Source organism: Phymastichus coffea, unplaced genomic scaffold (genome assembly GCF_024137745.1).
Source record: "Phymastichus coffea isolate CEN01 unplaced genomic scaffold, Cenicafe_Pcof_1.1 PCOF00028, whole genome shotgun sequence".
NCBI lineage: Eukaryota > Metazoa > Arthropoda > Insecta > Hymenoptera > Eulophidae > Phymastichus > Phymastichus coffea.
The window spans coordinates 1,239,976-1,251,993 of record NW_026706839.1 but is presented as its reverse complement, the minus strand read 5'-3'; the positions used below and the strand labels follow the sequence as shown (position 1 = coordinate 1,251,993).

Here is a 12,018-nt window from a genome sequence, read left to right as displayed (position 1 = left end):
GATTTTTGTAAATTTAATGAAATCTGCTTTTTTCTTAAATTAAGTAAAAAATAAGAACTTATATTGTCATTTATTTATTTATTTTATTAATGCTGTATTTAGATACTCTGAATTGGTCAATGCAAATAGTACTATGGAAAATAATTGAATAATGGTTCGTGATACGCTTTGAATCATAAATATTCAAGCTACGATAAGCGTGCACATTGCATTTTCGCCAATGATCAAACGGAAATATAATTTAAAACTGTGCAGTGTCTTTTCATAATTCAATAATATGTACCGGTACTTGAACATAATTGTTAAATGTTATTCTAGATTGGATTGTCAACATTATTATGTCCGACAGACTAAGTGCAATGGAAATAAAAAATGAAAATATTTTAATAATTCAGACATTTGATGATACTTTTATTCATGAATGATCGTAAATATATTTTGAACAATTATTGTAAATGACATTTTTCTGATAAAGTTAATTAATAATCTTTATATCAGCATCAGATATGGATAAAACGTATACTTCATGTCAAAGGTATGCCTGTCTACACTATATGAATCTCAAATCGGTCTTAAAAGGTAGCACCTAAAATCAGTTTTTTTATAATGATCGATAAACTAATTATGTTATTAAACAATTCATCGAATAAATAACAACTTTTGTTCTTGTCATTCGTTAGTTCGTACATAATAATGTCTTAAAAATAATAAAATAAATTTTGTGCTAGGCTGCAACTCCCTATTTGAAGTCGGGCTAAATATTATAAACAATACTTTTGAAAAAATTATTAATAGGCCAATCGTTAGTTCATCTAATATAATCTAGTAATATTGGCCTACTAATGATTTTTTCAAAAGCATTTTTTATAATTTTGTAATCCAATTCACACTCAAATGCTAGAGCCTAGCACCTATAACTTTTTTTATTATTTGTAAGGTATTATTAATTACTAATAGCATAATTAATTTATCAATTACTACAAAACAATTGATTCTAGATGCTGAGTTTTAAGATCCATCTCATACGTAATTTTTCCATGATTTTCATACAAACGTAGATATACAAATGGTTGCAGTTATTCAGGCGAACAAAATATTGTTTAGTAATAATGTAATGACACAAAAATATAAAAATAGAACGTTTTATTCTTTCATGAGGCCCTTACTATAAACTTAATTTTGCATGACATCTTTATTCTTCCGTTAAAGCTAAAATAATACCAATCAAAATATAATATCGGTATATGAAAAATATTCCATAAATACTACTATAAGAAAACTAATTATATCGGTTTTAAAACGTTCTCATCTTGACGTTCTTGATAAGTTATTTTAAATCTACATGGTAGTCTAGTCACTTTCGTTTTATTAGTCATTTTTCGATCGAATCAAAAGTCAAAGTAAAACGAATGACCATTATTGACACACATATTTTTCTACACATCTATCATGAGAAAAACAATAATATTGTTCTTGATCTTAATCGAAAATATTTTATATCAAAAATGTATAAATCACTTTATTTTATAACCATGATGAGTATTTCTCTATAATTTTATTGTATATTTCAGCACCAGTTCATAAACTACGTAATAAGATCAACTGTTATTTAATTCTCAGTCTTTTTTACATTTTTGTACATTTTCATATTGGTACAAGGAATCCACAAGAAGTTCTGGTTTCTCCCAAAGTTATTACCATCTTCAAGAGTATCTGGCATCTGCTGGTCCATTGTTTCAGGCAATGTAAGAGTCAAAAAAGCAGTAACGAACGACAAGCTTCCTAAAAGTACCAGCGGTAGCCACGGTTTGATATTTGACTAAAAGAACATAAGCATTTTATTAGAATAAATTGTGTAAACTTTCCTTGACTAACAAATATGTGAACCGATAACAAACCATATAGATAACACTGGGCCCCAAAGTATGTGCTATGTATCCGATGATATGTATAAGCGAAATTCCTTGCACTCTAACGACAGTGGGCAGTAATTCTGTAGATTGCTGAAATGCAATGTTGATTGCAACGTTGACTCCTAGTCGAGCTAAAGCAGCCATCCACATTGCTGATGCACCTGTAACGTTTCTTTATAATTAATATTGATAAAAATAATCTTAATAATAGTGAAATATTATTACCGACCAATGGGCATTCCTAATGCAATAAAAGAAAAGACTCCGCACATAAACATAGACAAAAAACCCATCCAACGTCTACCCCATCTGTCCAACAAAAAATTGACGACAATGGCAGCTGGAAGTTCTGATATTGAAGCTAACGAAAATGATATAAATACATTCGGATGTAATGACTTCATGTTCCAAATGTGTCCATCAAATATAAATACTATCATCAACCTAAGATATGTCTTACATTAAAAAAAGTTATACAAATAATATGAATGGTATGCTTGTTCCAAAGTTGCTTATATGTTTACCAGTTAACGATAAGTACCACAGTCATTCGTCTCAGTCTTCCTAGTTTGAATAAATCTATCATAGTACCATTGTTATTAGATTCGTTATTCTTCATTGCATTACAACTTTTCGCAAATTCTACATAAACTTCATTCGCAATGTTTTTTTTATTGACTCTGGCGAGCTTCTTTATTACGTTCACAGCCTCGTCTATACGACCATTTTGTATATACCATCTGAATTAAATTTTAATATTGTAATACTTTAAATTGTCAGAATAATATCTTGGAATTTTGTTATAAATAAGCATTGTTACCTGGCACTTTCCGGAACAACCCAAGGAGTTACGAATACAATAGTAAGCGGAAGTGCAGAGATTATGGTAAGTATTTTCCAATTCGATACCCAATACGCAATCCACGGTAGTAAACTTGCGGCAAAAGCAAAATATATTCCTAATGACATATTTAACATTAGCGTCCTGTGTTTCGGTCCTACGTATTCCATTACTGAAATGTAAAATATCGATATTTATCATATATGCAAACCAACAGAAACGAATAGGATTTATAATTTATACTGATAACTATAATAAACAAGGTTTACAAATCATACTAATTGATTGCAAATATTAAAGAGCATTTACAGACTGTATATTAATTACCAATAATAAACAGAATATTGTAGCAATTATCGAATGCAGTGCCAACAACAAAGCGAACAAGAATAAAGGACCAATAACCATTGCAAAATGGTGTGCAAATCGACCCCATAAGTCCGACTGCATTACAAGCGATTAGAGCTGGTCTACGTCCGTAGTGGTCAGCAATGTAACCAAAAATGAAACCACCAAAAATGCTGCCTATGAAAAAAATCGACTGAGCAGTCGTGCCAAGATGCGACTTACTGCATACCCATTCCAACTAAAAAAATAGTTAAATATTTTTAGTTTCTGTATAGTTATTCACAATAATTCATCTTTAAAATTATTACATAGTCTTCTGCAAAAGCTCAAGCCATTTAAAAGCCTCGAACCCATCCGAATTTTCAGAATAGTTCAAGTCATCAAGTCTATCATAAGCCTTCTGACCTTCTTAGCTGTTGCGTCCCTGCGTGGTTTCAATCTGATTGATGTAAAAAATAAAATCAGTATTTCACCACTTTTTTTTATACGCAAACAAAATCAAATATGCTCAGAGCCGCTCAAAAGGCTCTGAAAGCTCAGATTCTCGAAAACTTTGAAGAACCAAACTTTTTAAGATTCTGCATAAGACTAATAATAAGTCAAAAATGCTACTGATTACATGTAAGAACGTTATACTACTGGATCACATTCGATTACTTTTGAGATTGCGGCAATTTGAATAATTTCTCAAAAAAATCGAGCACTTTATTTAGATCAAAATGTAATATATAAAAAAGAATTACCTCAGCACCAAGCGATATGTAAGGAACGCTAGTCATATTAAAGGACCATCCATGTCGACAATCTCCAACTGGTGTATCATGTTTTGGTTTCTGTCCAGTCATTAGTACTTCCGTATAATTTGTAATATACATTTTACAGCGTGAATACAAGACGTAACTTTCATCAGCATCGCCAATGTAGGATTTCAGCGGTATGGATAAATTTATCCTGTAGACAGTAAATTCACATGACACTGCGCATTATTCATGATAATTACTAAATTTGAAAACCTACTTTTGCCAATCTGTGAGATTCGTCTCATCGAATTCTGGTATTTTGCACCAATGTTCCTCTGGTATCAGTGTTAGGAAATATTGAACGAAGTATAGAAATGCATAAACTACCGTAAAAGGCAATAATATTAAAAAAAGAAACCATTGGTATCGTCCTGCTTCGCCGATATATGGCAAAATGTCGTCAAAACTATCGATTTTTGGTTGATTATTCTCATCTACCTCTTCCTCTTTATATTCTCTAACTTCCATGTCGACAAATAAAGTAGTTTAAATTCATAAACTTCTATTCTTACTGCGTCGTGCTGTCTATATTCCAAATCGTACAAAAAGATGATTGTAGCTAGATAAATAGTTATAATCATTCATTATTGTTAATAGATTTATCTTTATATGGATAACATACAAAGTATTAACTTGCGCGATTTATGTGTTCACAATTTTTCTCGGTGAAAGTTCTATCTAGATCCTAAGTATAGAGAAGTTAGACGCGGTAATTTCTTTATTCTTTCAAGAAGACTGCTTCACGCGAAACTATTGTTTTTATAGAGAGTAAAATAAGATGTGCATTTTACAATTTCATCAATAAAATAATTTTAAAAAAGCGATAAATACTTTAGTAAATAGCAATAACTAATAAGTGATTCTTTACAGTTTTCTTGATAAATAATAATTCACGATATGTTGTGAAACTTCAATATCTATCTTATGCATTCTAAGTAAAGGCAACTCACAAATAAGTCATAAGCTTTTCAAAAATTGAACAGTTTTCCTGACATTTTGAGTAAATTAAAAGATCGCGACTGACTTATCAAAATTTGTAAAACGGCTAGAACTATCCAAGTATTTAAGCTATCAGACGTAAGTATTACAGTTTTGGAACTCCACTCTTTTGATTTTTGCAAGTGCTCAAGCTTGCAAGCACGTAGATCCCTATTAATAATAGAATGAGTACATCCACATGCAAATTTATGAATGTTGAATAGAATTTATAGAACATACTACCAAATCATATCGATTTCCGTCAAGAATAAAATTATCAAACATTTATTAGTATCAATTATTAGTATTAAAATTATCAAACAATTATTATGATATCCCTACGTATGTCAACAATCTAATTCAGAATAGTTCCGAAAACGATAAGAAGAGCATCTATAATTGTGGTGTGACAATAAATACATAAGCGAGGCGAATTATATATAGTTTGACGCTAAGATTCTTTGTCAAGGAGAGTTAAATTGTAAAATAAGCAATAGAATATTGACAAGATGCCAGGAGTAAAGACGAAAGTAAGTAATAGTGAACTTGGCCTTGTGTGTAATACGTACGGTTAGACGACGGACGATAAGAAAAATGTGATTCACCGAAATTAGCATGTGGTGAGTTGCAAAGAAGTAAGGTTATATACGTTGCGCACACACTTCCTCGGCATGGTCTCTCACGTCCGTGCACTTGAGCAACACTGACTTTTCGGCAGTGTTGCTACAACGTGAATCGCATTTCGAAATAGAATATAGCTAAGCGCCGACTTTCCCTCTCTCTTTTCAACGGTGCTCACTAGCGCGTTTCTCTCATACTATACCTATCACACACGCGCGCGCGCATGCACACATACACACTTCGTTTGTAAATTAGCTGCAGCTGTTTATAGGCGGGCGCATAAACAATTGTGCAATCACCAATTACAAAAGCATGTGGCTATATGAAGTCATGTTAAAACGATCATCTAGTTTTTTACAAGTTATGAAAAATGTTATGTTAATTTTTAGTCTTCATATAAGACTTAATATAAAAACTGATGATTTTCTTTGATCAATATTTGATAGAATGGTGCTGAGTGTATTTCATTTCAGTACATGCAAGAAAATATTAATTTTTTTATTAAGTAACTTCTGGCGTTGATTAAAATAAAAGATTAATTTAATTTAAAACCGTTTCTGATAATAATAATAATAATAATAATAATAATAATAATAATAATAATAATAATAATAATAATAATAATAATAATAATAATAATAATAATAATAATAATAATAATAATAATAATAATAATAATAATAATAATAATAATAATAATAATAATAATAATAATAATAATAATAATAATAATAATAATAATAATAATAATAATAATAATAATTGCAGTATAGACTAATGAACATTCCAATGACTAAACACAATTTAATTTCAATTACAAGTATATATATGAGTAAACGAGTGAGTAAGCAAATATGTAGAAAAACCATATTGACAGTAAATGCTGACTCTATTCCTCGATAGTTTGGATAGTCATCGAGTCAATTTATTTTCAGTAATTGGAAAAAGACAATTTATTATAAACTATACAACGAAATCTTTTTCACAAAAGAGTATACTAGCATATTATGATACTTTTTCCTATTTTTTGCTATGAACATATATTTGGAAAAAATGATAAAGCCACTTAATAAACAAGCATTTAAGTTTACATTTCAATATTTTATTGAATTGAATATATGCAAGTTTTACGTAAATATCACAATAACAAGTCAGGCGTCGATTCATAATCTACACGTTAAGTAAAAATGTTTTAATAGCAAACTTTTTACAGATTCAGTACGAAAATTCTTTAGGGTTATTTGGTTGTTTTTGAGAAAATAACAAATGAATCCCATACATCTTACAAATAGCCACGTAACATCTAATCAGAAAAAAGAAATCTTTAACACAATTGGTAATCACCGTTGCTCGAGTTACAAGTACAGGAAGTTCAAAGGCACATTTTTTCCATGACTAATAAATTATAAGCTCTATTTCAACTGGTCTTTGGCTTAGTTCTTACATAACATACGTATGCATAATGAAGCGCAGTAAGAAACTCGTTACAAAGCTCTTTATAAAAAATCTACAAACCAGACTCTAGCTATAAAAAACCGTCTTTAGTGAGCAAACGTTTGTGCATCGCAGCACATGCAAAAAATTATTATGATCACAAAACAATTCCAACCCGACGCGTCGTTCATCAAAGTTTCGTCGTATGATTATTACTGTCATTACTGTTCGTCGAAGTATTCTTCTTGTTAGATCTACCGAAACACGGCAGATTCCAAAAGGACTGATCCTTTCCAAAATCTTCACCTTCCTGCAGAGTTTGCGGTAGAGCTTGGCCAAGTGTCTCCGGTAGAAATAGCACGAGAATGGCACTAGTACACGCGACGCACGATATTATCACCATCGGGAGATTGAGCCACAGCTGAGCCTAAAATTGCATTGTCGAAACTCATTCAACTGCTGAAAAACAATAAACATGTCTCGTGTTCTCTTACGCTATCGACGATGTAAGGAGCAACACCGTGAGCGAGAATGCCAAATATGTGGATCATCGCAACACCTTGGGCGCGCACCGGCGTCGGCAATAATTCCGCCGCGTATTGAAGTCCAATGTTAGCTGCCATATTCAGGGCGAATCGTGACGACACCGACATCACTAACTTCGTTTGCTCTGCAATTGTTCGAGAAAGGCAGTCGTCTAGTTTTTATGCCCGGCAAACGTTATTATTGCCGTACCTGATGGTAGAAGGAGTTCAGCGATACTGAATGCTGTGGTCGAAGCCATGGTGATGAAACCGCATAGTCGACGACCCCATCGATCGAGGAGTACGGTGAGCAAGATGCCAGCTGGCAGTTCCGTGGCACAAGAAACCGAAAACGACACGAACACTGAACTCTCTAGTAATTTCAACGAATAGACGTGACCGTCGAATGCTATCACCGTCAACACCCTGTACCAGTCAATTGCTCAAATAATTGTTTTCTCTCATTATTATTATTGTATAAATATTTTTCACAATTACGTACCAATAGCAGGTTAACAAAATCGTCGTTCTGGCTAATCTCTTCATCTGAAAAATGTCAGCGAGATTGGCTGATTCCACCTGATGTTCCGACGAATTTAACTTTCTCTGCGAGCATACAGTTTTATCAAACCTCCTCCAGGTATCTCCGTGTCTTTTTACGGGTACGCAAAGTTATACAAAGAAACGCGCAACATGTGTACGGGCAGAAAAGGTACTCTTTTACTTACGTAAAATATGTCGTACAGATGCGGATCGGGCTTGGCTCCGTTCACACTGGCGATTCGCTTGAGCTTCTCAATAACCTTATCCGACATACGATTCGACACGTACCATCTGCAAAAAGGATCAGAGAACGACCACGTGTACGTTTTTTCTTTTCTTTCGGAATAATGCCGTCTTACCTCGCGCTCTCAGGGAGTATCCAATGAGTGATGAAGCAGCTGAGAAGCGGCAAAGCACTGACGTAACAGAGAATGCGCCAGTCGGCTATGTAATAAGCAGCCCATGGCAATAAGGTACTGCCGAGGGCAAAGTATAAACCGAAAGCAATGTTCACCACCAAGCTTCGTCTTCTTACGGCCATGTATTCTAATACTGCTCAGTCACATTTTAACGGATCACAACGTAATAACATTTTCAGAATAACGAAGCAAAAATAATTTCACGTTTGGAACGAATAACTTAAAATTGAAATATCGAGTTACCTATGATCAACGGAATATTAATCACGTTATCGAAAGCCAGTCCCGTGAAGAATCTCGCGATGACAAAAGTCCAAAACGTCGATGTCCAAGCAGTGGCAAAAGAAGCCAACAATCCACAGCCGGAGCAAAGTATCAGAGCTGGAATACGTCCACGATGATCAGCGATCCAGCCGAAAAGGAAGCCACCGGTAATCGAGCCGCAATAGAATATCGTCTGAGCCGTTGAGATGAGATAACTGCTTTCGCATACCCAATCTAGCTGATCGCCACACATCACAAATGCTCAATTTCCATTTCTAATCATCATTATTCTTTTGGTGATATCAAGGAGAGGAAAGCAATTAGGCGATGGAGTTAGATATTTTGAAAATTTCTTTTGTCCATTAAATTTTCACCAGCAGTTGAATGAGTTGAAAGTAAAGGAAGGATTAATTAGACTTCAAGGTTATAATTGAGCTTCAGAGGAAATGTAACTAACTATTTTATCTTAATTAAAAGTAATTCATGGGTTCCAATTACGTATAATTTTAAGATGTGACAGCATTTCGTTACAGCATTCGCTTTGTCGTCTCGTGTTGTACGTATTTATGAGCCATGCGATACGCCGGTTAAATAAAAAAACATTCGCAACGAAGGATCGCTAAAATTTTCTCGACACAAAGCTTTCCGTAAGAGCAAGTTGCGATATTTGGAAAACAAATCAATAATTCGTATCGGTACTTCACCTCGGCACCAATGCTAGCATACGGGATTTGCGTAAAATTGTACTCCCAAGTTTCGCACTCGACAGTCCTGTTGGTGGTCCAAGCGGGCAAGTGAATGTCACGGTTGCCGTTGGCTAGGACAGCCGTAAAATTCAGATCTTTCCGGCGACACGTGTCGTAGAAGGGATATTCCTTTGATGGTGGTATCGCTGCTTCTATCCTGCAACGTTTAACACTCGAGTCATCGATATGCAGGGGCACGTTTTGCGAGTAGGTTGGAGTCGATTAAAGTACATTCAATTTGCATAGCAATTAGAAAATTTGATTGCACTCGCAACTATTACGATAAGTTTGATTTGCCCTTAGTAAATAGATCGTTAACGTGCGCATCTTAAGAAACAATAACGACAACTGTACACTCACCTCTGCTCAGTAGTAAAACTCTCCATAAGCTCCGGAATTTTACACCAGTGCTCCTTCGGCACGAGAGTAAAAAAAAATTGTGAGAAGTAGAGAACAGAGTAAGCAACGGCGTATGGAAATAATGCAAGAAGTAACAGTAATTGGTAACGACCAAAATCGCCGACGTGTGGTAAAGCATCGTCAAAGGATTCAAGTTTTGTTGGTGGCCTCAAAATCGTATTTTCATTCGGTCCTTCCAACTCTACTTCCTTTATCTTTCTGTAATTTCTCATTTCTATCTTTTCGGCCCCTGGCGACTTTTCTTCTTTCTGTAAATCAAACAATAATCATAAAAGAATTATCATATTTAGTTTGTATTGAAAAATACAATTCTTTTTTATTTCTACAAAATATAAGATTTGAACGACCATTCGTATGGATGAGACTGAATTTTCATTAAAAAACTTGAACATGATAAACCAAAAATCTCACCAAAGATTGTTTGCACTAAAACTTAAATTGTTGGACGATCAATCTCAATTAAAAGCATTTGAGCATTTAGCTCTGTAGGACACTGTTTATTTTCCATGATTGAATCTGATTCAATCTACAAGCAAAATAGTCGTAATATTTCTATACGCGTTCTTTTATAAGTAAATAATGTTCAATACTACGACTTTTAACATATTCAGCAAAATGACTTTCATGTCTTTTCTGTCTCAAAATAATTTTAATATTAAATCAACATTATAAATGTGATCAAAACCGTTCAATATCGCAACATGAATATGATCTTGACGACTAATTCGGGAGCTCTGATTCTTGGTCATATGCATCGCTGACATCGTAATTAATCTGCACTAGTCGCTAAATTACAACTTACGCAATAGGAATAGTCGTCTTCATAACGGCATCGCGATCAGAATCATTTATTGAGTACGGAAAATGCACACAGCAGCGGGATAACTGTGAATGTCTTTATTATTGCGTTGAAAAAATGTTTAACAAGATTTATTCGTAAGATTGTCTTTTCCAAACTTATCAATTTCTATTAACATTCATATTGCTTTCATTCATCTAATCTACTACACCTTTCAATTTATAAGAATTATTTTATGAATAAGTCAATGAATTTACATGTGAATGGAACGATAGAAAATTTTATAATTTGATAATTCCTCTTGCTTATATTTCTGATTATTTATCGGGTACTGCAATACAGTAGCCAAGTAAAATTGAATTTTAGGAAAATTACAGGTTTTTCCACTGAACTGAACTTTTATCAAACAAAATTGATTGCGTTTTGTAGTAAAATAATTTAAGAGGTAGTGAGTTTTCCATTGCAGTTTATACAGTCATTTGAGTGTTATCCTTTTAGTAGCTAGAATAATCAAAATCAATAGACCACATACTATCGTTATTACCATCGTCACATTTTCTTCAGCTACCGTATCCATATTTGAGATAGTTCGATGTAAATATTGTGTCCAAGTTGAAACGATTTTCCAACTACAGTTTTCTCTTGGCTTGTAAGCACTTAGCAATCAGTCTCTAATGAAGGGGTACAAAAAGGAAGCTCAAACGCAGCACCAACGCGAATCAAGCGGCATGGTTTTCACGACGCGACTGCACACAGTAGTTAGGTGGCTGACTTCGCGTGTCTAACAGCACGGGGCAAGTGGGAGGGGGGAAGACTGAGTATACAGTTCTTTCCAAGTCGATTACAACTATACACTATACCTTGATCTAGTACATGGGTAAATTCAATCATTGAATACGTCAAGCGATTAAACGTAGACTTTTGTTGTCGACCGTACGCTTGTGTTTCGTAATTCGGACAGACCTGTTTACGATGGAAACAAGTAAAGAAGATTGCTCGAGAGTGAGCGTCAGCGAGATACCGATCCCTCGTGCGAAAGAGGAAAGCCAAAAAAATGCGCGAATAAACGGGAAATCTATTGCGACTGCGGAACAATTCGCGTTTTCCTTTATGTAATTTGCCTCGTGATAATTAGACGTGCGATTGTGCCGACAGTCTTATGCTTGATTGATTATGCTTCAGTGAATTGATTAGACACGGCTAGTATAATTAAAAATTATAACTTCGTTGTGAAATTAAAAATTTTCGCACTTTCGACAAGTGCTAAAGAAAAGTTTCTGTACAAAGCTATAGACAAAAAGTAGATAACGTAAAGAAAGAAATTTCCGCTATAGTAACACCTATGCGTTACAGGCTGATGCAACATAA

General features: G+C 33.9%; 1 protein-coding gene across 1 annotated transcript; it reads right to left on the bottom strand.

Annotated features, from left to right (window-relative positions):
• Positions 1-1,272: 1,272 nt before the first annotated feature.
• LOC131662855 (uncharacterized) lies at positions 1,273-11,414 on the bottom strand. Its single transcript, XM_058932822.1, has 18 exons — positions 11,183-11,414; positions 9,792-10,099; positions 9,390-9,588; positions 8,665-8,923; positions 8,362-8,554; positions 8,188-8,293; positions 7,962-8,065; positions 7,671-7,885; positions 7,430-7,605; positions 7,132-7,362; positions 4,120-4,388; positions 3,846-4,053; positions 3,082-3,340; positions 2,734-2,926; positions 2,438-2,653; positions 2,143-2,357; positions 1,899-2,074; positions 1,273-1,819 (listed from the first exon to the last, which is right to left on the bottom strand). Exons 1-18 carry the CDS (start codon positions 11,225-11,227, stop codon positions 1,610-1,612), a joined length of 3,582 nt encoding a protein of 1,193 aa, XP_058788805.1. The 5' UTR covers positions 11,228-11,414; the 3' UTR covers positions 1,273-1,609.
• Between the last annotated feature and the right edge of the window lie 604 nt (positions 11,415-12,018).

Coding starts and splice junctions, on each gene's coding strand:
- LOC131662855 (XM_058932822.1), bottom strand. CDS start 11,227: ATGGATACGGTAGCTGAAGAAAATGTGACGATGGTAATAACGATA. Junction 10,100..11,182: donor TGACGATGGTAATAACGATA/GTATGTGGTCTA, acceptor TTTGATTTACAG/AAAGAAGAAAAGTCGCCAGG. Junction 8,294..8,361: donor ATACTCCCTGAGAGCGCGAG/GTAAGACGGCAT, acceptor TCCTTTTTGCAG/ATGGTACGTGTCGAATCGTA.